Source organism: Cygnus olor, chromosome 13 (genome assembly GCF_009769625.2).
Source record: "Cygnus olor isolate bCygOlo1 chromosome 13, bCygOlo1.pri.v2, whole genome shotgun sequence".
Lineage (NCBI taxonomy): Eukaryota > Metazoa > Chordata > Aves > Anseriformes > Anatidae > Cygnus > Cygnus olor.
In genome coordinates this window covers 17,521,707-17,548,434 of record NC_049181.1, presented here as the reverse complement: position 1 = coordinate 17,548,434, position 26,728 = coordinate 17,521,707, and the positions used below count along the sequence as shown (strand labels likewise).

General features: G+C 37.2%; 1 protein-coding gene across 9 annotated transcripts in view; it reads left to right on the top strand.

The window, feature by feature from the left end:
- ATRX (ATRX chromatin remodeler) overlaps window positions 1–26,728 on the top strand; it is an 86,085-nt gene that overhangs the window by 42,465 nt on the left and 16,892 nt on the right. For all 9 annotated transcript variants that reach the window (XM_040572681.1, XM_040572677.1, XM_040572673.1 and 6 more), the window contains 12 exons: window positions 520–629; window positions 5,433–5,579; window positions 5,786–5,963; window positions 13,322–13,459; window positions 14,410–14,585; window positions 16,664–16,781; window positions 20,544–20,674; window positions 20,972–21,060; window positions 21,231–21,403; window positions 23,641–23,794; window positions 24,084–24,187; window positions 26,246–26,354. In XM_040572681.1, the coding sequence (XP_040428615.1) occupies window positions 520–629; window positions 5,433–5,579; window positions 5,786–5,963; window positions 13,322–13,459; window positions 14,410–14,585; window positions 16,664–16,781; window positions 20,544–20,674; window positions 20,972–21,060; window positions 21,231–21,403; window positions 23,641–23,794; window positions 24,084–24,187; window positions 26,246–26,354 (1,627 nt within the window). The remainder of the gene's footprint in view (window positions 1–519; window positions 630–5,432; window positions 5,580–5,785; window positions 5,964–13,321; window positions 13,460–14,409; window positions 14,586–16,663; window positions 16,782–20,543; window positions 20,675–20,971; window positions 21,061–21,230; window positions 21,404–23,640; window positions 23,795–24,083; window positions 24,188–26,245; window positions 26,355–26,728) is intronic.

Here is a 26,728-nt window from a genome sequence, read left to right as displayed (position 1 = left end):
GTGCTGAGTATAGCATTGTAGAATACAATTCCCCAGTAAATACGTGGCATAGAAGAAGAAATCACCCAGCAGACCTTCATGTTAACACATTTTGTTATTAGGATTATATTTTCTCTCCCTTTTCAGCTGTCATAGTTCTTATTTGAATTTTCTTTCTTTAAGCATAGAGCTTTACATCTGATCTGTCTCGACAGAATTTCTTCTTGCAGATTACCAAGATCATTTGCCACTGCTGTTCTATTTCCTCTTTTCTCCCTGCCCCCAAGGTTGAAGCCATCTGCAGTCTGCACAGTAGTACTTTTTAATCCAGTTGCCACATCTTTAGTGAAAACTGTGAATATAATTGATTTCAAGGCAAAGCTCATCTCACATGCTAATCATCTGACAGAAATTAATCAATAATTACCCTGAGCACTGCTTTTGTAAGATTTATCATGATCTTACAGTGACTGCTCTTATCAGGTGAACCGTAATAAAATGGATGATTAATAAGTAATTTTTCAACAATTTTTTTTTCAGGTGTTCAGTTCATGTGGGATTGCTGTTGTGAATCTGTTAAAAAGACAAAGACGTCTCCTGGTTCAGGATGCATTCTTGCTCACTGTATGGGTCTGGGGAAAACATTACAGGTAAGGAACAAAAGTCTTCTTGTTTTCTGGTCTGTAGCTTGCTCTCAAATCTGATCCAGCAAAAGGCACTTTTAATGACTTTCAGAACACAGTAAAATTTACTAGGCAGTGACTTGATGAGGGCTAGAGAAAAGGGTTTGTAAAAAGATTTTCATAAAGCAGTTGTGTTTGGTAGTATGTAGGTGTGCAAGTTCTGATAAGCACTTGTGCTTCCTCCACTTAAAAAAAAATAATCTGAAATTAAATAAGGTAATTGTTGACTTAAATTGTCACTTAAAAACTCATATGTAATTGTATATGATGTGTAGCTCGCTCACAACCCAGAATAACAAAATACAGCTGGTAGGAAACAGTTTCAGAAACCACTGTTTCTAAGCCAATTTAATAACCGTAAGCAGGTTTCGTTCTTTACTGTCTTTTTCATTCTTCTTCATTCATGCGTTGCCCTTCAAATTGTTTATTTTCCTCAGTGGTTTTTGGATTTTGGATTTTTTTGCATTGATAAAGTAGATATTTATCTGTTCATTGGGTTCTGGTTTTTTGTTTTATGCCAGGCTTTTACTGTCTAAACTCAGATGTTTTGTGCTATAACATAAACAATGTTTTGTTACAATTTAGACTCTTCTGGATTGGAGAAGGGGAACACTGGTTTATTTTCTGTTTTTTTTGGCTTTTTTTTTTTTCAGTAATCTGTTGTGTTTTTTTTTTTTTCAGTAATCTTTCGTATGTACATTCTTATTTCTGGGTCGTTGTGCATCACAAACATATAAGACCAGGAACTTTCATTGCCATAGCTGTAAAAAGATACGATACTCTTTAAAGCCTTTTTTTGCTTCTTTATTTGTTTTCTTTGGCTTTATAGTTCTTTGCTTTCTCAGATCTTCAGGTTCAAGCCTTCAGTATCATTTCAGTGCGTTTCTTCTCCTTTATACTGCTGAAGACTGCTTCTTAAAACTCTAAACCAGAATACTGTCGCATTTCTTTAAAAAGATTTCCATTTTGTTACAATTGACTTTTCTGCCTTATTAGAAGTTGCACAGTGAACAGCTTCCCGTTTCTATTAAGTCTTTAAAACCTGAAGCTCAATCCTCATCTTAAGATGTTTCTTTTGAAACTGATCACCCAAGCAGCTGTTGTAAAACAACAATGGTAGCTCTTTTTCTTGAGTCTCTTAGAAGATGCTTATGCCCTCTGTCAGGTTACCTTGACCTTCAAAAGGAAGAAAAGATACAGAACAGTTTTCTTGAGTTCCCCGCTTCTCGGTACTCATGCTGCTACTTTTTCAGGGGAACTGGGAGTGTTGAATTCCTTTTCTTTTTGCTTGTTTCCAAGTATCTGTCTTCATGAATTTTGGTTTTGCATTTAGCCATATTTAGCATCACTATGAGCAGAGAACTGGGGCAAGTTGCTTGTCTTGCTGCCGTGTTGCCCAGTCTGTTCCCAAGAATTCCTTTAGCAGAAGTCATTTGACAGACGAACCTTTCCCTTTTATTTTGGGGAGGAGAAATGGAAAGTTTAGAGAGCTCTCGAAAAGAAAGGAGGACAACAGTCTTATCAGTGCTTAAAAAGGCGGAATGCTTACATCGATAGGTGGAAAAGATGGTGCCTTTAGGTGGTGTCATCACTTGCCTTCAAAAAGGAAACTGTTTAATGCCTCTTGACCTGCAGGAAGCTGACCATTAGTGTGTATATCCAAAAAAAGTCTGCCATTTACTCTTAGTCTAAGATCACTGCTGATAAAAAGCACGGCCGCTGTGGACTCGTTGTCATTGGCCTTCATTGATGCTGTGTTTCCTCGCTTACGGAGAAGGGACGTATTCCCACATCTTTACCAGGACAAGTGGCTGCTGAAACAAGTCGTTGTGAACATTTTTGATCTCTAGCTTGAGGTGAATCATTAGAAATCTAATTTGCTACTTCGGCGGACACAGGAGTTGATCAGAATTGACTTCAGCTTGGGTTCAGTCAGGGCCTTCCTCCACTAGGAGCAGTCCTTAGCTGTAAAGTCGCTTGACAGGAGATCTGCCAGGTGCCTCTGGTGAGTTTGAGTCTAGCCGATGTAGCAGCCAGCACTTGTGCAGCGCTTCATTCCGAATTCCCTCTTCAAATACTCTGAGTCTGGATGCACTTCAGTCGTTCCTTGGAGTGCAGTCTCTTTGGCGTGGTGATGATGGTTCTCAAAGAGGTTGTTTTCTTCCTACAGTGAGGATGGGATCCTCAAAGCGTCTGTGAGGAAATGCCATTTCACTGGCCTCTTCTGTCTTGGTCAGTTGTGGTGAAAGCTTCCCCCATTGGATTGGGAAGCCCTCTCACCTGACCTGAAGGCTCAAGATCTGTTCATTCCTAGAGAGGTCAGTATACCCACGTACTGGAATTCCGTGCTGCATGAAAGATGTCTCCACGTTTTTGTGCCATAGCTGGATTCATCCGCAGGTGACAACAGCCAGCATTACAACCTTGGTAGTAACTTAGCAAACCAAACGCTGTACAGTGCTGTTGACAGCTGGTCTTTGACACCTTTATGTTTGGCTTATGAGGCTTGTCAGTAGTTTTTATTTGCCTTACTAGGTGTTATTGGGCATAGTCAGCACGTGGACACTGCTAGACCATAGGCTTGGCTTGACTTGATGTCCTCCTTTATTAGTTTTAGTGTCTTGAGATGTGTTCCAAGACAAAATCTTCAGAGAGGTATCTCCAAATCTAGCAGGGGGTATCTGGTTTTTGCTGGCATTAGCTGTGCCTTACTGGGTCAGATGCTTCCTGCTTCTTGTGTCTTCCCTCTAATCCAGTCTTCAGGGTGGATTCTTCCATTTCTGCATCTGCAATTGAGCCTTCAGGATTCTTCAGCAAGTGAAGTGACATAGGAAATACCTAATCCTGCCCTCCTCTGATCTAGTTGAGATGAATTTTATTTCAGACTTGTTGATCCTGAAAATCTTTTTTCATGATCTGGGAATTGCAGGATATAGTCACAGAGTGCTTAGTTGGCTCCCTCAGATACTTTAGATTCCTGGGTTTGCTTTGTAAAGAAGTGAATCAGAGAAAGTTTAGCTTTGTTTTTTTTTTTAGCATTGTTTGCTTGTCTGGTTTGGTTTTTTGAGTAATACGAAGCTGTAGATGAATAGAGAAACTGCAGTCATTCCCTGGATTCCTCTATGTTCTGCTTAGGTAAAACAAGCTGCAATCTTGATTGTGATGCACAGCACATGGACAGTACAGTGTGTGTGGTTTGGTTTCTTGTTTTTGTTTTTTTTAGAACTCCAGCTGCAGCATATCTCTTTGCTTTGTTGATGGAAGCTGAGGCAGAAGACCTCACCTGCTAAAACAATCCAGAATCCCATAGAAGAGAATTTTCATACATACCTTGAAGAGTGTATTTTTACATGCTTAATCCTGATTTACATGTTATGGTTCCTCAGGAGTTAGATCCCAGCTTTTCCTGGAGATTTGCAAAGTAGTGCAGAAGTGTAGAACTTTTCAGTGCGGCATTGGAACCCGGATTACTTTGTACATTTATACTTGATATAGTTCAAACTTCAGTAAATAGCTTGAAATGTTTCACACTGGAAGATATTTTTATATGTGATTGTGAACATGACACAGTGGCTGTGTTGTGACTTCTTGATAATCAAATGTTTTTATGGATCCTGTTTGTAGCTAAATAATCTTTTTTATTTTCTCTTACGTGGTTGTTTGCCAGTCCTCCCACTGTACTCAATAATGCCATTTGTTGTTTAGCTCTTAATAGGACTTTCCTGATGAGTCTTCATGGGTAGTTTCTTTCTGCATCTGAACATAAGATGCTTTTGTGTTGATAGCAAAACCACTAGTAATTATTCTGGTATTGGAGCATCTAAAAACAGTTTGGTGCCCAGTGCTCAAATCTTAGTCGTGCAGTTTAAAATTACTTTGATGCAGTGTATTGAATCAGGGTTGTAAGATAACAAGTTTTGATCCAGAAAGAAATTCCTGGGTGTTGTATGGCTGTGGGTTACAGGGCAGCCTTCACCATTAAATGGCAGTGTGAGAGCTGGGGCTGTTCTGGGATCTCTGGCTGCTCTGCTCCTGACTTCTTACATGCTACCTCCAGTCCTGGTTTTATTTGCTATTGCTCAAAAACAGGCAGCCCAACAGAAATACTCTTGAATGGCAGCAAAAGAGTTAGGTTTTTTTTCCAAGCCTCAAGAAGGTATTATCATCTGTAGGATATACCCAGGCTGGCTTTAGGGTGAATATCAGAAAGCATTTCAATAACCTGCTTCAGAGCTCATTTGCAAGAGCAAAACCTGGGTTTGAATCCCGAAAAAAAATAAACCCCATGCAGAATTTGCCAGTATGTTGGAAAAAAAACACACCATGGAAAACATAATTTAAGACTGAAAGTCACTTTCAAGAAATTTGACACAGTTATCAAGTCCATAGAGGTGAATTTATTTAAGGTTTGGGGTTACTACTGGGGGAAGGCTTACAAATTACTTAATAGAAATTCTTAGTTTATGAAAATGATTGATGAAATGTAAAGAGAGGTTTACAGTTCAACTATTCAAATAGTTCAGCTATACAATTTTAAACTATATCTCTATCACTATATGAAGGATTTAAGCAGCTGTGCAACCCAAATTAATAATCATATGAAATCAAAATACACGTATTGAATTTTAAGCATCAAGTTGTTTAACAAACAGAAAAAGTATGTGTGAGTAAGATTGCGGTTGGTACGTTTTATATGTACCTGTGTGTTTCTTTCCTGTCCTTCAATGCTTGGCATTTAATTTGGCATTTTGTTTGTTGTTCCTCTTGCAGGTAGTAAGTTTTCTTCACACGGTCTTGCTTTGTGACAAGCTGGATTTCCGGACGGCTCTGGTAGTGTGTCCACTGAACACCGCCTTGAACTGGTTGAATGAGTTTGAAAAATGGCAAGAAGGTTTTGAAGATGATGAGAAATTAGAGGTATTATAAGGCTTAAAAAGAGTTCTTAAAAATGAAATAACTGAATGATTTGCATAATTGTGAAGCTCCACTACTCAAAATACAAGCTAAGGAATGCACTTTGTTTGAAAAAAATCACTAGCATTAATATGCCTTAAGGTATTTAAGTTACACCACTACTTTGGAATTTTAAGAGGAACTGAAGCATGTTTTTTCCCATTTGAAAGGTCTGTGAACTAGCAACTGTGAAACGCCCCCAAGAGAGAAGCTATATGCTCCAGCGTTGGCAAGATGAGGGAGGTGTGATGATAATAGGCTACGAGATGTATCGTAATCTTGCACAAGGCAGGAACGTGAAGAGTAGAAAACTTAAAGAAATATTTAATAAAGCTTTAGTTGATCCAGGTAAGTGGAAAATTAATGAAGGTATGCATTATATGTAATGAATTTTTGTTTCAGAATATGAGCTAAGTAATCATGGAAATGGCAGTCTGTTGGGCATATGATTTTAAACAATAACATTGGCAAGGTTTATCACAATTTTTTTTTCCCCTCTGCTGAATTACAGAGGTGGTGGTTCAGAAGCTGCACAGTGCTTTTGTAAATAGCCTGTCTGTAAGGGTCTTTTGTATTAGGTCCAATATGGAAATGGCCACAGGAACACATGCTGGAAACTTTTTCTCATGGGTATCTTTTTTGCAAGCATTGCTTTCTTTGCATGGTAATTTCAAGTGTGAATTGATGGTTACTGTAATCTGCAATTTTATTACAACCACAAACTACTTCATCTTCACTAGAATTCTACAGGTACAGGAGCAAGCACACATAATAGTTGAAAACATATACCTCAGAAGTGTGAAGAAATGAGTATTAATTAAGTGCTAATTAGTTGATTGCAGATAAAGCACTTTTTCATATTTTTTTCCAGTTTGTGAAATGGATGGTTGAAGTTCAGCTGAATGGGGCAAATTTCTGTAAAATGTGTATATAAGCACTTGAAAATACTGTTGATAAAAACCAGTTTTATCGGGTGATCATCAAAAACAACTAAAAACTTCGGGATTAGCAAGTTTCACCAAAATGGCAAAATTTTCTTCCAAATTCTGACCTAGTAACTGATATGAGAACTGCATAAGATTATTCACAGCACGATATATTTTAAATACCCTATTTAAAAGATACCTTTGCCATAACTTTGATATTGTACTTACAGTTGATTAAATTTGGGAATGCTGATGTAGTAGGTAAGGGAAATGATTTATCTGATTCTTGAAGTAGATGTTCTTGGGGTTTAGTTATCTGATTGGACTTTAAGTTATGTGACTGTTAGCGTATGGTTGATTTTATTTTATTTAAGCATTCCGATTTCATGTGGAATACAGCATTGGTCTCGCTTGTACTTGGTCTTGGTGACCGATTTTTACAAACTTCACAAATGGGGAAAAACCACTTTGTGATTATTGTTACAGAACTTTAAAAAATACATTTTCATAATGATGAGGTAAAATAGAAGTTGACTAGAGAGAAGGCGTAATTGACTAGGGTCCTGATTGTATGCTGTAGTCATAAAAGACACTGAAAATCAAACAGCTCTATGCATAGCCTGGCCATGAAAGGTTGTTTCCTAGCTCTCTGTATACATATATTTCAGCAATACAGGTGAGCAAATTCAGCCTCTGTGATTCTTAAATAAAATAAGTACTCATTCTTGTGTTTTGTAAGCTAATGTTTAGCTTATGATGGATTGGTTTCCTTCTTAGTCTGGAAGTTTGTCTCATTTGTATGTCTCATTTGCTGTTATTACCTGATTAATTATTACTGTATTACTACCTCCCTGCTATTTCTGCAGGTTCCTGCCTCTTCCATTGCAGTGAAAGTGGCATTTCCCTGATCCTGTTATGAATTGGTTCAGGAACATAAAATAAGCCAAAAGAAAACTTTCAAAAATGATCAGTTTGTATGTATTTTAGTTCTCTGAATTGGCTCAGATTGAGCAGACACATACCTGGTTGACAGAGATAGTGAAGAAGGACGATGATGCTGGGCCTTTCGGAAAGGGTCTGAGCAGCAGCAACTCTAGATCTGCTTCATCTCTTGTAGAGCCACTCCCTGACCCAAACAGTTGGTCAGAGCCCTGTTGTTCGCATACTACTTATGTGATCTCTGAGTTTATAGGCAATATATTATTGTAAAAGTCCCCTTTTTTTAAAAAAAAAAAAAAAAAAAGCTATAGTGTTGCTTTTTGAGCTTCAAAAGGGGTTAGCATTAGCTGTTATTGCTAACATTTAGCGTATTTGTAAATGGTAACACATTTGCTGAAGACTTAAAATGCTCTTCTGATTAAGTTGCAAAACAGAATGGTGGTTTTCATTCACATTAAAAATAGCGTAGTTAACTAGAAGTAAGATGAGCCTTTTTAAAACTGTAAGTGGTTAGAGCTGAGCTTAAGTGTGACTCATGAGTTGAATGGGCAGAAAGCACTTCTGATATTTTGCAGCTCTTGTCGAGGTTGTTTGAAATACAGAAATGAAAACCTATTCTTCATGTCAATAACTCGGAATTCTGGAATAATTTTTCTGAAAGACATGTATGTCTTGAGATAAAGACAAAGATGGAAACAAAAAAAGAGTTGGACTAGTAGTTCCAAAGGAAGAAGTTAGGAATTTCCAAGAAAGCATAGAAGATTGTTTCATACTGGCCTACTGATGGCTGATACAAGTCAAAGCTGACTAGGTGTGATAAATCCACACCTACTCCTTTTGTGGACAAATCATCGCTTAATTTGTAGTCTTCCATCTTCGGGCAGGATTACAAGGTCAGTGCTCTGGCTTCTAAAATCTTTCAAGGCTGCTGATAATGCTGAATTTGGGTTAAAAAAAGAAATGAAGAAAAATGGAAGTGAATCAAGTTATGAAGCTCGAAGCCCGGTGAAAACGTCATTTAAAAATATTGATAAAAATTGAGCAGATCAACAGTGAAATTAATTTACTACTTAAACTGATCTTCTTCTGAGTTGGGAAACCTCAGAATAATGACAGCTTGTCAGAGATGGGAAGTAAGTAGTTTAAAGAAATACTTTGAGATAATTGAAAGCATTGCTGGGTGCTGCCATCTAGGTCAGAGAGCTGTGGCCAGATGGGTAGTAACGAAGGTGATTTTCCCTTATAAGCTGGTTGAGAGATAAAACGGATAAAATGCTACAAAATACTTTGTCTCTAGAGGCCATGAAAGCTACCTCTGACTGTGAATAGTGCAGTTGTTTTAAAAATCAGAAATTGACTTTTCAACAAGTCTTACGATCTGGTTGTTTTGGGCTTCATATTGCAAGCTGATAGTAGCAATTCTCAGATTTCCATTCCTTTATTTTAAATTGTCTCTCTAAAATCTCATCAGAAGTTACTTCCTTTCTTCTTGTTTTCACTGGATTATCTTTTCAAAAATTGTCTGATAAGCATCCTTCTATGTGATAGTTTTCACAGGTTGAAACATCTGGCTCTGTTAGCAGGTTTTTACTGACACATGTTGATAATGTGCTTTGGTAGCTCTTAGTTGGCCTTTCTCTGTACTGAGCTTTTGTCCCTTCAGAGATGAAAATCCCCTCTGCTGCTTACGTTCCTGCTGAGCCTTCCTGAGGTGGGGTTTGGTGCTGGAGCTGAAATGATCCAACAGCTAAGCTGAGCTATTAAGGGGTTGGTTCTTTCCTCTTACCCATACTCTGCACGTTTCCATCCCCTGCCTTCTTAGCAGCACTGGCATTTCCAGCTCCGGTTTGCGAAGCTGCCAGTTTGACTCAGGAAAGCTCCTGTATAATAGCTGATGAACTGTTTTTGTGATCATGTTGAAGCCACAAGCATTATTTAAGCAGGAAGGAAAATTGCGTAGGGTTGAGAAAGTTGCCAGGAAGCTCACAGCCGTAGAAGAAAAGGTATGAGCTAGTGTCTAGCAGTGGTAGCAGTAGCCTGATGATGGCTTTGTACTTGGTTGGTTGTGTTCAGGTGTATTTATATTCAATTAAAATTTTGTTTTTAATGATGAATGAAAAAAAAACAACTCACATCTCCATCTAATTTCACCCCAAAATCATGGAAGAATTGAAGGATCTCTTGTCCTGCTATATTTCTGTTGACTTTAGCAAAGAATAGAGGAGTTGAGATACTCTTATAGTAACTGACTTTTGGAGGTTATTTTTCTTGTGGAAAGTGTAAGGGAGCCATGGTGTAAGGTTTCTTACTTACATGTCTTTACAATAATGTTGCCCCTTCCTTCATGGGTTCGTATTTATGTAACTTTAAAACCATCAGACTGTAGAGGGAGGTGGCATGCTCACCGTGGAATTTTATACAGAGGAGACCCTGTGCCTTGTGTGACGTACCCTGCCCCATCTCTTCCGAGTCGTTCTTGTGTTTTACATCCTGCCCGTGGGGGTGGTCCTCTTCTGCTTCCAAGCCTATGTAGACACCTTAGGACAATATGATAGAGCAACATTTGTGATTAGGTTAACTTCTAATGGTTTAATCATAATCCACAAATTGCAGCACACTGGGCCTTGTAGGTTTTGACTAATTTCATATGAACACGGAAACCTTGGTTTGGTCTCTTCTTGGATTACTTGGTTGGTGGTGTGGAGTCAGGCCATTAGGAGCACTAACCTTGCAATAACTCAGTAGTTATTTTTATGTTGCCTCATATCCTTCCCCATTTAAACTAAATACAATCAGACAGTAATGTTCTTGTGTTGTCATCCATTACTTTTTGGACACGTTTGGATTGCCTAAACTGATGAGAAGACTCTTGCAACAGCCATTATTTGTTTCTTGCTATCTGTGAATCATGGCCCTGGCAGTGAGCAGACTGCCAGTAAAAGTTATAAATCTGCATGCTGGATTACTGCTGGGACTGCAGATAGGACAAGCTTTGTCTCTGGGAGCACTTTTAAAACTAAAAGTTGCAAATTTGGTATGTGAGTGATAATTTAATGGTTTGTGTCTGGTTAAAACGAATACTACTAGGGTAGATGTATTCTGTAGTAGAAGCTTATGTAGTGCTGTATGCTGCAGGAGAGGGGACCAGAGAGGGAAGGTTTAGCCAAAGTTTATGGGTGGGGAAATAGTGTGAGAAGTGATTTCATTAATTAACTAGCTCTGCCACGTGAAATAATGGAAGGATTGTATACTCCTGCAGAGCAAGACATTATTTCCCATAATGCTTCGTACCACACAGCATTTTATCGAGTTGTTTATTAATAGCTGTTGTGCTGTGCTTGCAGCATTTCAGTAATTGTGTCGTTTTGTTCTTGTTACTGCTAATAAAAATCCCATTACTGTTAAACTTGGGAAGTTCTTTAAGTTCTTGTAGACCTCAGAGTAAAAGAACTGTGTGTGTATCTATATACCTATGTATCTATCACTGTGTGTTTCATTTGTATCAGCGTATTAATGTGTCCAAGCACAGCAAGAAGGTTAAGAAATTGAAGACTATGATCTCTGAAGAAAGATTGAAAGAGTAAGGCTTTCTAGCCTAGAAAACAAGATTACTAACCGGACAAATTTTCCACCATGTGAAAGCTGGTTAGTGAGAGACTTTGGGTGGGATTTTACATGAGTTGGAGAAAGGAAAAGGCAGAATTTATCTGGAGTTGCATCAGAGATCATTTAGATTATGCTTTACACACAGTGTTTTAGGAGAAGAGAGAGGTCACAGAGTTTTACTTCTTTTGGGGAGGATACATCCTACTCTTATATCTATTATCTCAGATGAAGAAAATGGACTAAACAATCCCTTGAGGTCTCTGTTTTACATTCCCTTAAGATATTTTGATAAATGCTCTGTCTGTAATGATTTTTAAGAACAAGAAAAAAACACAAATGTATGAAAATCCATGTCACTGAATTGTAGCCAAGATGTGAGTTCAATATCAGTGCTACACGACTGCCAAACAAACCACAAAAATTACACTAAGATAGTTTTTTCATATTTCTGCTATCATTCACTTAGTCTAAGCAACATTGATCTTTTTTTAAATAACTGCCTTGTTCGTGTTAAAATCATAGTCTTTGAAATGGATTTCTGGATTTATTGGCACCATTTTGCTTGCCTAACCATCATTAAAATGTCATTATCCTTTTTTCTAATGTGCTTTGATTGTAAATGCAATGTTCCAGACCAGATCCATTTCTGAGAATGCTGTATTAATGTGCAGGCTGTCAGATCTGGTGGGGAGATGCTGCAAGTCTTTACAAATGCTTCAGTTCTGGCAAGCTCCTTACTCTTCAGGAAACACTAGCCCTGAGGTGGTTCAGAATGAGGAAAGGGTCTGTCAGTAAGAGGTGCTTGCCTAAAACTGAAGAAGGTCTTTGTGTGTAGCCTCTCAGCACTGTCCTTGCTGGGGAAGGTACAAAAGTTGTGAATTAGTATGGGGAAATGTTTCTGGGGAAGGTGTGAGAATTCACAAATCACTAGACTTGGGCAAGTCGAATGTGTTGGGAATTAATGTAGGTACTGGATTTTCGTGATTGCCTTCTAGACTTGGTTAAAAGACTTATTCTTTCTGCTTAGAAAAAAATACCTTCTTGATTCCTTTCCTATTAACGTGTAAGATTGAAATCAGCTTGACATTTTAAATGGCACAATTGAGATGGTTAGCATTAAATCATGCAGTTGGTCAAAGGTGTGATTGGACTGTTGATTTGTGTTGATTACTAGAATTGATTTTCTTTACTGAAGAAAACATTTATCAGTAAGTTACAAGAGATTAAATTGGTAATGCTGATAAATTCTTCTTTGCCATCTCAAATGCCAGCTTTTTTAGAGCTGAATAGATAACCCAGCTGATGGCTTTGGTTAGTATTTTTCAGAGGTTTGTAAACTTGAGTTCAGCTGATGTCAGGGTTGATAGTACAGGAATTGAGGTCAGTTTTAGATCTGGTAAGACATTCATTCAGTCACCAGTAGGATCCTAGAACGTCTTCCATATGTCCTTCCAAGGAAATAGTTTCCAGAATTTGACCCAATTCTGATAAATGTTAGGATGTGTAAGTATATTCTGCCAAATTGGTATTTTTTGTAAACCCCAAATTTGGAGTCCTAATAATTCTGCCAGAGTTGCTTCTCATACAGTGCAAACATCTTATGGTGTGGCTTTGTCATTCCTTGTGCAACTCCTCTAAATTTGTAGTCTGGAATCCCTGGTTTTATCTTCGGTAAAAGCTGAGGAAATTTCTGCAGTGACTTTTAGCTACAGGGTGGCATTTCAGTTGTCTCTAATTCAAATCAGATTTGATGGTGTTCATAAATCTTAGATTAGACTTCCAGTCGCACTGTTTACCTGTGTTGATACGGATCTGTTGCCTTGCACAAAAATTGCTGGCTACCTGATCTTTTGGGTTTTGTTTTAATTGCCTGAGCACCAGTAGATGGCAGCATAAGCTGAATTTAGGGAACAGTTTTAAGAAGTTTCGACAGGGTGAATGAAAATACAGACACAGATGCACTAGCTCTGTGGATAGACAATTTTTATAGGAATATGTTCGAAAGATGTATTTAATCCTGCCTTGAAAATTTTACAAGTAATGGTCTGCAGTTTACCAGAAAGTCTACTGTAAATGCTTGTGTAAAAACTGAAAAAGAACCTTAATGGTGCTTTAAAATAAAAAAAATAAAGCCCATAATAAACATTAGTAGAACAAATTTCAGTTTCTGTAGGCTGCCAGTTTCTTTGTGGTTATAAAAGATGGGAGAGATCTAATGTTCTTATTTCTTTCTAGGCCCTGACTTTGTTGTTTGTGACGAAGGGCACATATTAAAAAATGAAGCATCTGCTGTTTCTAAGGCAATGAATTCTATTCGATCCAGGAGAAGAATAATCCTTACAGGAACACCACTGCAAAATAATCTTATAGAATGTGAGTAGCTTTCTTGTTTAAGACAGCTTTATTTCTTTGAATGTACTCCTGCCTTTCAGCAATATATTAGTAAAGAGAGAGTTAGTTTGATTACAATTTGACATGATGAAGCTGTTTGCTATGTTTCCACAACAACAGAAAAATAACAAGTTTTTTGTTTTGTTTTGTTTTTCATTTTGCATATTTAATTAATGTCTCGAGATGCATTTCTATGATAGCTTAAGCCGAATTAAGCCGAAGCTGTTGGAAGCCTGGCCTTTCCTCCATCCCTTTCCTTGGCATGGCCTTGCATACATCTGATTCCACAGGGAGCCAGTGTGAGGAGTATCAGAACATGAATGCTGAATAGCTTTCTGACAGTTCAGTTCCTTGGTGTGGCTCACCAAAGGATCAGATGAGTCTCAACATGTCCAAAGGGAAAGGGAGGGAGTATTTAGAGGGGAAATGGGTGGACCAGGTCTAGCAGGAGCATAAATTTAAATTGTTTTAAACTATTATAGAGCAGTGTTCTTAGAAAACTTGTTAAAACAGTAATTTATTTTATTGCTTCAGGAATTTTATTCTATATTAGCTTGTAATATTTGCTCCTGTTTGTTAATAATGCGGTAATATTTCTTTCTTTTGATTAATGCTTTTGAATCTGTTTCCAAATATTTACAAATACGATTTGTCATTTAATTGCTTTGGTGTACAGAAGCTCTCAAACTTTGTTTAGCATCTAAGATGAGGTAGTGTTAAATCTGACATTAAGTTTAGAAGTTACCTTTTTGCTGACAGTGTGTATCAATTTAAGATGCCTTTTTCTGAAAATGCTGGGTTTATATATACATATTTTTTTTGCTTAAGAGAAAGCTCTTACTTTATATATGACACATTCATTTTGTGTTAGAATTAATCCCAGTACTGTACTTTCACTTTTCAACAACTGGAGCCTGATCTTTTTGTTCCAGATCACTGCATGGTTAACTTTATTAAGGAGAATTTGCTTGGTTCCATTAAAGAATTCCGAAATCGATTCATAAATCCAATTCAGAACGGTCAGTGTGCAGACTCCACTCTGGTAGATGTCAGAGTAATGAAGAAGCGTGCACACATTCTCTATGAGATGTTAGCTGGATGCGTTCAGGTGAGAACAGTTTTACTATAACTAATTACTTGAATTAGCTGCAGGGATGGGGATGAGTTATTTCATCTTGTTCTGATAAAAGTGCATGTTACATTCGACTTAAATAATTTCACACGTTACTAGATTTCTGCATTATTCACTGCAGGTAGAAAACCTTTTTTAAAAAAATCATAGTTTTTATCCTGATACCAATATCTCCTAAGCAGGATATATACAGATATTAGAGAACACTTTTTCTGTTAGGAGAGTAAAAAACTTATATGATAGAGTAGGATGCCAATTACTTGGAAATCCTCTTTTAATTTCATGTATACATGCTTGAAAATTCATCTGCCTAAAAACTGCAGAGAAGGTTTGTGATCCGTAGTTTGATCCATAGTTTGTCACTTGGTTCTGGATTCCTATTTTTTGATTTGAGAGAATGAGAACAATGGGGAAGAGGAAAAAAGGAAGTTTAATTGGGTCTAAAAGGGTGAAGAACTTAACCTTAAATGAGAAGAAAAACGAAACAACAAACAAACTTTAACCTCCCTAAATTTCCAGAATGATGGCTGGCCTCCATCTCTTGAGTTTATCTGCTATAGTATTGCACCTCATGTGCCATCAGCACAATGTTACTGCTGTTCCCCTCTAAACCCGGGCACCAGGAGAGGTGTGGTGCTGTGTAGGCTCCCAGGGCCTCTTCCTGGCTGTGCTTCTGCAAGACCTGCCTGTCCCTGTCCTGGCACAGCCTTGCTTGGGGCAAGGGCAGGGACACAGCACCCTCTGTTCATGTCAGAGCTGAGTCTGCCCCCTATCTTGTTTTTTTTTCCATGTGTTGTTGATCATTGGTTAAGTAGTCCCAGTGGGCTTGAGTTAGGTCAGATGGTCATAGTGGGATAGTCCCATGAGTAGATAGCTGTCCTTGAAAGGAATAAAAAGGTTTATGGCAGTGTGTAGGGCTGGTAAAGGACTTTTTGGCATAGGATGAGTATCTTGGAAGTATGAATAGTAGCAAGAGGATAGCACACAACCCTACACCTCTGTACAGTACAGGAACACAAACTATTCCCCATTACAGTCTGCTCGTGTTATGAAGGAGGTAGCATGAAAACTCCAATTATTGTAAATAAACATATGAAAACATTTAATTTCCTCAAACACTTTCTGGAATCAATACTTACGAGCTGTTATGGATAAATTAGTCCTGCAACAAAATTAGTCCTGCAACAAAATCAGTCCTGTTAGCTGGGGACCTTACCGTTGTTCTGCGCTGGGGGGACACAGATGGTGAGCAAGTCCTGAGTCCCCCAGACGCTGGGCACTCCACACTCATGCAGCATCGGACGGGGCCTGGTGGATTATCCCACAGCATGCTGCACTAAGCAGGTCCTGTCCGCGGAGAGAAACTCTCATTTAATCTATTGTATAATTTCTCTGCAAGAAAACAACTCTATTCCTAAGGAATGTTCGCATGGGAGCTTCTCGCTACCCTTCCAGATAAAAGCAAGGCCATGCAGGTGGTGTAATTGCTGGTGCCAGGTGGGAGCTGCCCGCAGGCTCTGCTGTTTGCAGCAGGCTGGCTGGGGTTATCCTGCAGCCCAGGGGTTTGTGCTGCACGGCACAAGCCTGAAAGCCACACTGGTCGAGTGGCACAGCACAGGCTTGAGCCCCCCGGGGCTGCTCCGTGGGTCCCCAACTCCTGAGCAGTGTCTCGGTCAGGATCAAAGCACCCTGTGCCGTTTGGATGAAAGGGCAGATGGAGAGATACAGAATCTAGTGTAATGGTAGAAAAGATGAAAACGAGTAAATTTTGTTTTGCAGTCAAATTTGCAAGGACTTGGAAATGAGACATGGGCTTGATAGGTCATCTTGTAACTAGACAACTGCATTTACTGTGTAAGGTGGGCCTTACAGCGCCTGTACAGGGATTTATTTATTTATTTATTTATTTATTTATTTTTCTTTGTGGTAGGAGAGAATGTGAATCATTGTAATTTATGCGTGGTGCCTTGCCGTTGGAGATGCCCGAAGTTCTTAAGCTCTCAGTAGTCATTTTCATGTTTATAATGACTAAAATCTCACTTCTAAAATTACAGAGGAAAGATTACACAGCGTTAACAAAGTTCCTCCCACCAAAATACGAGTATGTTCTAGAAGTTAGAATGACACCTATTCAGTGCAAACTCTACCAATACTACTTGGATCATTTGACAGGTATGTGCCTACAGTTGTCTCAGGTAACAAGATTAATGGTTATTTACTAAGGGGCTTTTGCTATGGTTGGGAGGGTTGTTAGATATATAAAATCAGCCCTATAGGGATATTTTTCTGCTTCCTATAAGGTTGACCTTAGCTCTGAAACTTGAATTACAGCAAAACATTTGGTTGTGCGTTAATATTCTTGGAGGAATAGTAGTATATGTATCTCAACAGTAGTCCTCCTTCAGGTCATGGTTCATCTCTTCTTTCTTTTTTTTCTTTCCTAGACATAAAAAGTAATTTATTTAATATTTTATTCATGTAAGAAACAAAATATTTGCATTAAGATTGGAGGGAGAGAAATTAAAATTGAGCTGCACTGCTGTAAGCACACTGCCAAGCCTTGCAATTTCTTTTTAATTGTTATAGCTGAAACTGTTATTTGTCACATTTGGCTCTTTTGTGGAACTGTCTCTTCTGTTGTTCTCTAAACCCCTCAAGTCTGGTTTTCACAATGACCATTCTCACTTCTTTCCAATTAATGTAAATTTGGTTAACTGTAAAAGTAAGGTGTATGAGGGGGAAGAAGAAATGTACCACAGTGGGCTACTCTACCGTTCACTTATATGAGAGAGAAAACTCTGCAGCTTGTAATTTTAGTGTATCAAGGTGTCAAAATGTCAACACTTCTATATGGTAATGCCAAACAGGACTACTGTAGTGGGAATCTCAAGGAACTCTTAAATGAGCTTTTCTGTACTGCTGGGCATTGTGCAGCCAGATTCCTCAGCAGCAGCTTTTGGGTTCTGGAACAATCTATTTGTTTATATACCACATAGAATAATTGTCTTAGTGATTGTGCATTGAATTACATTGTCATGTTTAAGGTGCTCTGATAGGCTTTTGTTAAACCTTGAACCATATATTCCCTTTCTGCAGTTGCTACAAAATGTATTACGTAGACTGTTGTGCCAGTTTAGTAGTATTAGTATCCTTTTTTCTCTTTTTTTTTTTTTTTTTTGCACCTGTTAAGCCACCTGCCTTAATGCCCGCCTGTTGCTGCTGCAGGAATTTTTAAACTATATTTTTCTATTCTGGTTACTCTCCCAAATTTAATTACAGAGATTAATTGCATCTCAAATCAAGCTGTGATTTACAGCAGTATGAAATTCACTGTGTTGTCTTAATTACTTTAGGTTCTGGTTAGTGCAGTTTCTATCACCTAGCCAAACTGCCAGCTAGATTCCCTTTCTACACCTGTGTTGTGTGATGCCTTCATTTGGTGTAAGTTATGGAAGTAGAGAGTTTTAAAGGGCCAGTGAAAGCAATTTCACTTCCACTGATAATCTCCAGTAATAATTGCACATTTACATGCAGATTGCTCCTTTTAGCCTTTCATTCGAAGGGAGTAAAAACTTCTTGCTTTATGTATTTTTTTAAAAAAAAAGGAAGTAAAGGTTCTTAGATTAATAGTACTTCAAAACAGTACACAAGCAAGCCCAAACTTTTATGTAGTGCTCACACCTAATGAGCTCTATATTGCAGTCTGTCCTGTATTGCTGCATTGACTCTTCTTTATAGAAATGTGCTGAAATGCTGCTTATTTGCATTCCATGTCCTTCATCATTCTAAATGCATTCCAAAAGCAAGTAGCCTAAAATGATAAGCATTAGTTATTTACTCTACAAGCATGCATCCAAATGGTTTAGGTTAAATCATCGCAGTTCTTCATGGTGTCTTGTAACTTTCAAGAGTTACAATAGTTTTGTAGGTTTCCTTTGGCCTATTTCTAATACAAAGCAGGACTGTTTTTGCAATTTCAGACTCTACAACCCTGACTTTGTTGGTCTGGCATGCTTTTAGATGGTGAAGTAAATCTTTTATGCATCATTGATTAACATAAGAGCTAGAGCTGTGTGTTTACAACTGCTTTACTTGGTGCAGAAATCTTTGCAGACACTGGCTTTCAGTACTTCGTTTTTTAATAAAGCAGGCAGCTGGTAAGAGGAAGTAACCTCTAATCTGGTGTTCCTTAAAGCTAAGGGAAGGATTTCCTCAGGCAAAAAGCCTAATATAATGAGCTTCACGTTTGTTCTGTTGTTGGAACAATTAATTTATTATTGGGTTGTGTGTGTAACTAACTGAGAAAACACACTCCCTAACAGGTAGTTTAATCTGTCCAAACTTAGAGGGCTCAACACAATTATTTGAGCTGAAATCTGCAGCTGTCACAACAGGTTGCACAGTTTCATGAGTTACTAGCCCTTGGTGAGCTTCTTCAACACCCTGAGCTAGTAGAAAGCATCATTTACTTTCTCTCTCTTCTTCTGGGGTTAGTGTCCTGCCACTGTGGTGAGCTCAATCAGATCATCTGGTACTTAGGGCCAGAGACAACATGAGAGAGAGGAAAACGAGAGGGGAAGGCAGGAAGAACTGCCTCTTCGAGAGAAAAAAGCTGTGCAAGCTAACCGTGGCCCAGGTCTTCAGAGGAAATCTCTAAAATGGTTACTGAGGCCTGCATGAGTTCTTTGGATTACCTTTGTATTTAAAGAGTTCCACTGAGGAAGATGTGCTCTCTGATTTTCATTAAATAAAAAGCGAGTCTTGCTGCTGAAGACAAATATACAAGGGAAGTTGCTGCTTCTCTGCAAATGTTTAAAGTTGTTTTCCTGTGCCCTGTAACAGAGGCATATACCAAAATACACATTTTAGATGCAATATTCTAAGGTTGTCATTTTTTAATTCATTTAATGAACATGTTTGAACACTTGTGTAATAATATATGAACACATATCACATATGAACGCTTCTGTAATACAGAAAATTAAGAAGTCTGTAGGAGTTGTTAACTGAGGACGTTTATCTGTCATGTTAGCTCAAGTTTAGCCAAGTTGAACCTAAGAATTTGTCTTCCTTATAATTCAATTTCCCAGCATCATAGGGGAGTACAAGTTAGTTCTAAAGCTGTGTTTTATGATTAAAACTTAGCAAGAAGTTGTTTTGTTGATTACTTGTGCTCTGTATACATCTATGTGATAGTCTTAACTTGTTGAGCAAATGCACTGAACAAGCTTTATGCCTGCCTCGCCGTAACATTTCATAAACATTTCAGAATTTTGATGCAGCAAATACTGTTTTCTGCTAGGTATACATACCTTAAATTATGGATACAATGCATATGAAAGCCAATCAATTTCAAGAACCTCAAGTTATTGTACTGTTTAATGAGTCATTGAGACTACAACAAACGTTCAACTCTGCACAATTTATTACTTTGCTCTAATTTGTGCTTGAACAATGCAAATAGGCTGGGCATTTTTACATTTTTTATTGTAGCAAATTAATGCAGAGTTGCAAGTTTAAAAAAAAGTAGCTTAAAATAATAAGTCAGATTCATTGAAAGTTAAGTGCAAATTTTATTTTGTTTTCTAGCTTGGGCTGCTCTTTAAGGGCTGATTTTACAATTAAATGCATAGACATGACTCCTTTAGAGAGGATTTGAATTCTTTCCTATACTGGGAAGAAATGTGCTTTTATGTAAAACTGAAATCATGTTTCTTATTGTCAAGAAAAAGGGGAAAATCTAATTTTGACAACTTTGGCTAGGAGAAAAATGCCTATGACTGAGTAATTTGATCTCTTTTACAACAGACGTTACAATATGATGTGCATCTGGAAAGAACACTCAGTACTTCACCACCAGATTGTTCAAAGGGGGAATGTTATGTGGCTAACTTACTGCAAGGTTTCATTCTCATACCTGAACTTTATTGTCAGGTGTAGGTAGTGGCAATGAAGGTGGACGAGGCAAAGCTGGAGCTAAACTATTTCAGGATTTCCAGATGTTGAGCAGAATCTGGACTCACCCCTGGTGTTTGCAGCTGGACTACATTAGCAAAGAAAATAAGGTAAATTAGATGTATTAAAATACTCTCTATTGAGACATTTTTCAAACAAGCTATGCTAAATTTTAGGTAAAATTTCATCAAATTAATGGAAACCTTTGTTGGTGTGGGGTAATCGTGCCGCCGGTTTTGTCATATTTTTAGTTTCTGGATATGTTGTCACTCTTAAAACATTTTGAAAGGCCATGCTGTTGTAGAACTTAACATTCTTCAAATGAAGAATAAGCAGATGGCTAGAGGTTTAATAAGAGCTTCTGGATGAGCATAATTAATAAAATTTCTGTTTTTTTCTCTTTTGAGGGCTATTTTGATGAAGACAGTCTGGATGACTTCATAGCTTCAGATTCTGATGAAACTTCAATGAGTTTAAGCTCTGATGATTATGCAAAGTAATTGAGCTTTTATTTGTTGTTTGTTGTTGGATTTATTTCCCTAATAGAACTTAAGTGATTTCCATAAAGTAAATGGTTTTATATATATGTATATATCTGTTAGAATATATCCTCTAGCAATATGATCTTAAAAAATAAAAATGGGATGTACAATGTTATCTTCATAGGAAAAAAAAATCCAAGGGGAAAAAAGTGAAGAAAGAGTGTAGCTCAAGTGGGAGTGGCAGTGATAATGATGTAGAAGTCATAAAAGTCTGGAATTCAAGATCTCGTGGAGGTGGAGAAGGAAATGTAGAAGAACTTGTAAACAATCCTCCGTCTGTTACAAAATCAGATGAAGGTGAGTATAGTATATAAGTAAATCAAATATGATGCAGCTTGACATTTGGAAAATGTGTTTTGAGAGTGCTGCTGTCAAGAGTTCTGCTTTGTTGCAGAACAACAAATTTCTTAAATCCGTGAAGTGCCTCTATGCTCACAGCTCCTGCTGTTCCTAATAATCTCCTACAGGAAAAATAAAGGGCATCAATTTAGAAGTGAGGGGTCTTGTGACAGAGAAGCTGAACAGATACTTTTTTTAATTCATAAGTACAAAACGGTGTAAGGTTAACAGAGAACTATGATGCTTTTCATCTTTATTTTAGGATGTTGGTGAAAGATGAATGGAATGATTAATAGATATGTATGCCCTTTTTGTTGCACCTGGAATTTGAAATAAATAACTAAGCAAGCAGGTATAACGCAGAGGCATAAGAAACCTTTTTAAAGACTTGTTATTCAAGCTATGTATGTCTATATATTTCATTTTCTTTTATTTTTCCTTTAATAATCTACTTCTAACATTGTATCTAATATCATAAAGCTATTTTTCTGGCACTGTCATTTATCATGTGTTTAACAGATATATCAATGCCTAATCACCTTCCCTAAATAAGTGTTTTTTGGGGGAGAGAATTTATTTTTTGTCCCCTATTCCTACAGCAGAGATATCAAAAATGTGTGAGGGGGAGAGAATGAGTGTGTGTGCATAAAATACGTACACGTACAGATTAAGTGTATTAAATTCATTACTAGCATTACAGGAAGCATGAGTTTCTGTCTGTGGAACACTGAAATTTTTACATCTCTCTCATGCAGCCTTGTTCAATTTAATGTAGGTAGCGAATTTCTAAACAGACATTTGATGCTGTACCAGATGAGGTTTGGGGGCAAACTTGGTATTTCATTTCAGCTGTTGAAGGCCTTTCTGCAAAGTTTAGGGGTGAGGATAGAAATAGGTGGTGTGCATAAGATTTTCCTATGTCACGTCAGACTAAGTCTCTTAACTTGTTCATTGTTCGGTCTGGTATTGAAAAATACGTTCTTTAAAAGCTTGTGTGAAAGAGGGCTCGACTGTGAATTTTGTCAAGATCGGTTCTATCTTGCACCTGAAATTTATTGGTGTGTCACAATTGATTTGCTGTGCATAGTCTTCAAATGTAAGCATTTTGAATTATTCATGAGATAGAACAGTTTTCTCCTATGTAAGTAAATATTTCAGTAAGATACAAGTTTTTATGTGAAAAAACATAGCATTAATAAATCTAATCAATTTTTATCACTCTAATGCAAAGAAGGTTAAACTGCAATGTCATAAAAATAAATTAAGTAATGCAAATAAAGATAATTCATGGTTCTTGTCTGCCATTCTGGTTCTGATTACAGTGCTGAATATAAGCTTTTTCTGGTTGAATTCAGCTCTGTCTCAGAGAAGACAATGCAACTATCATTAAAGATCAGCATGGTTGGTGTCTGACACTCTTGAGTGATGATTTAAACCCAGAAGGACTTGGTTTTGCTAGTTATTTTGGTGTAGTTCTCAGTGAGAAACTGTACCTTATAGTTCTAGTATTTTTATATTTCTAGGAGTCAAATTAACAACAATAAAAAAAAAAGTTAATTTCTAAGATGGTGACATGTTAAAAATGGGATTGTTTCCATGTATGTGTTCTGCAGCTGTTGTTATTCTAGTGATGTGTTAGCAGATGAGCAGGCAAGAAACTTTCCTAAAGAACTTTGCAAAAAGGCAGAATATACTGGTGGAATCTGTTTTTTCTTCAACTGTAAATTAATAAAAAGGGGGGAAAAAGTTACAATTTTTCCCCCGTATATACTAATGTTGTCTTCTAAATTAGATTAGGAAAAAGATTCTAAATCTGAGCATAACAAAAGAGGAGATGGTTTATGTTTTGTCTTGAAAACCAATATTATATGTAGCATTTGAAAGCTTTCTTCTGAGAGTTCATCTTGATAGACGACCTAGGTGTAACCCAAAAGACCATTCTCTTTCTAGGAATTTCAGATGTTTGTTTCAGATTCAAAATCACTTTGTGAAAAGCTTCTTTATAGTTACTGGAACATGAATGAGTTTTCAAAGATGCGTATTTGTTGGAAACAAAGCTGTTGATAAATACTCATGGGGAAAAGCTGCGGATAGTAGAACTATTTTTCTAAACGTTCTGCAACATAAAGACGTTTCAAAGCATTTAAATGGACACAATGCCTTTATCTCTGAATTTTTGTTTGTGTTTTTTATAGGTAAAGCTACATCTTCTTCAAATCCTGGTAGCCCAGCTCCAGACTGGTACAAAGATTTCGTCACTGATGCAGATGCTGAAGTGTTGGAACATTCTGGGAAAATGGTGCTTCTCTTTGAAATTCTTCGAATGGCAGAGGAGCTTGGGGACAAAGTGTAAGCCAGTTTTAGAAGCATTTTTAGCAATCTTACAAATACATCAGTCTGTTAGTGTTCTTCATTCAGTCTTTATAATGCTGTAGGTCAGGTTTTTGAAGCAAATGTGTGTGCTCTTTTTATGGGAGAGTTTTCCCATACACATACTCCACCAAAGCCCCTTGCTGTATCTAGGTGGGTTGTTCATTTCAAAGGTTTTATCAGAGTGAACAGGGGAGAAAAGTAAAGCAGTACAATATTTAAAATAACCTCAGAGGTTAATGTTGTGGTTTTGTCTTTCTGTTTTCAGCCTAGTATTTAGCCAATCCCTAATATCACTGGATTTGATAGAAGATTTTCTGGAGCTGGCCAACAGGGAGAAAACTGACAAAGATAAGGCTCCTATTTATAAAGGTGAGTGTCAGCTTGGACAGTTACAAAGCTAAGAACTCTCTTACAAGTCTCTATTTGGTCCGAAGGGAATGGAGTTAAAATAATTGTTTGCATGAGAAGCATTGTGTGCTCTCTGCCATTCCCGAAGCTGGCAGGACTTCTGTTCTACTCTGTAGGAGGTCTGTGCTATCCCATTATGGACTCTTGCTTCTGATTTCATTCTATATCATCTGTGTTTAATGTAGCCTAAGCAGATTAAATGTTCATCATCCAAAATCGAGAGAAGGCATTTTATTAAATTCTGTACAGAAGTGATGTTGTATGCTCATGCATGGCAAATTCTGATGCTTCCTACTGGGAGAGAGATAATGAAGGAAAATTACACTATTTTAAAGTGGTGTGTCTTGATGTTGAACGCGAAATTTGAATTTAGGGTTTATGTATACTGCAGCAGATTGTTTTATGGATTCTGTAAAGAGAGCAATGTATTGAATTAATCGTTATCCTAGTGATGCTTGAATGGCGAGGAATTTCTTACGAGTCAGACGTGTCCTCTGTGCAGGATGTTTCTTTTGTTTCCTCTGTGTGATCCTCCCAGAGCTCTTGATGATGCGGTTAATTTTTATGTGAAGTTTCAGTGCTCAGTGTGTGTGGATTGAAGAATTTCTTTGAATCTGTCATTCCTTTCAAATATCTTATTTCTAAGTATAAACATGTTGAACAGTTGCATAAGAGAAATGTGGCTTAGTGGTATCAACACGGTAGTTAGATGAAGATCTCCAGTATGTCTCTGATTTATTGTTCCCACGTGCTGTTTTCCTTAGCTTCTGAATATTTGTTATCTTCAAATATTATAAGCTGTCTTTTTTTCAAGTTTCTGCCATTAGTCGGAGATAATTTTTAAGGCCTTTTTTTCTGGTTTTAATAGTTCTTTCAGTAAGCAATTAGGCTGTATTTTATATATGTGTGTGTATTTATATATATATATTCCAGGCACGACTCAAAAATCTGTTTCTCATAATTTGACTGTATGAAGCAGTGTTGTCTCCTAAAAATGCTGTTTTCTTTATAATTGATGGCACAGTGGGGTTCATTTTGTGGATATGTACCTTGATAGTCAAGAAAATGAAAGGCTACTTCTGAATTCAGGAGAGAAGAATCTTTCTATGTAATTTTTTTTCATCTGGCAAGAAATAGCCATAAGTCACAGTATATTTAAGCTCAAACAGCTAGCTGTTCTGAATTCATTTCCAAAATGGTTAGACCTTGACTTTTGAAATCTCCTTTTGAGTATTTACTTATGGATGCTATTTGTATGGGAGAGACTATGTTAATTAAAAATATGAAATTATGGAGATCAATTAGTAAAGCAACTAGTAGTATAATACTTGAGGATTAGATGTAGTTACTTTTTAAAGTAACCTTATCTCCAAGTTAAGACATCTCTATACAAATGTGGATATAGAAGTAGAATTGGTGAGAAATCAGAGGAACCATCCAAAAAAGCTAAGGTCTTCTCAAATACTTCATCTAAATTTTAACCTTGAAACATAGCTTGATTATAACTTCACATCTTGAAATTCCGATCTTTATAAAGGTGCTTTAAGGAGTTTCATTTAATAACAGTTGTTAATTTTTACAAGATTAAACTCTTAAGAAGAAAAGGATAGTGGTAGACGTTGGATGCTTTTGTCAAGGTGAAGTGCTATTGACATTTAGTCTACTTTTTGAATCGTTTTAGACAGAATTGGTTTAGGGTTGTAGGAGCATTATTCTTACAAATGCAGTTGACATTATATTCTCTCATGTTACGTTTTACATTTTATTATACAATCCTCGCTATATAATCTGAAGGCATGCCTGTGGAAAGCCCCTGAATTCTCCCAAAATATTTTCTATCCTGGACTTTCTGTCTTGAATAACCTGTAGTCTTTTCCCATTGTTGTAAGTTGTCAGAGTAGCATATTTTATGTTCCATGTTTGCTTTTGTACTATTTTGAGAGTTGTTTATATCCAGCATTATCAGTCTGGTTACTTACATAGTAGGCATTTTAATCATTTGACTCTTAACATTTTTAGGTGAAGGAAAATGGTTCAGAAACATTGATTACTATCGCTTAGACGGCTCAACTACAGCTCAGTCAAGAAAGAAATGGGCTGAAGAATTTAATGATGAAACTAATGTGAGGTGAGATCTCTTCTGATAAACGTTTGATTTTCCCTCTTTTGTTCCATGTTTCTTTGTTACTTGTATTAGTTTATTGACCTATTAACATTGTGTGAATAAAGCATCACGATGCTGCCAAGTACAGGACTGCTTCATATAGTAGTTTTAAGCAAGTTATCATTGTTTGTCCCCACTCCTCAGTGTGTATATTTTATTTCGATGCTTGTGGCTCAATTGCATATTACTATTTATTTGTGGCTGGAGTTTCTTTGTCTGCAGAGATGAGCTGTTTCTTTTGTTCTATCCTTGTAGTTCAGTTTGTTTTTTAATTTCAACTGAAATGGTTCTTCCATGTTAGAGAAGGAACTAAGAATAAATAGACTTGGGATTTCTAT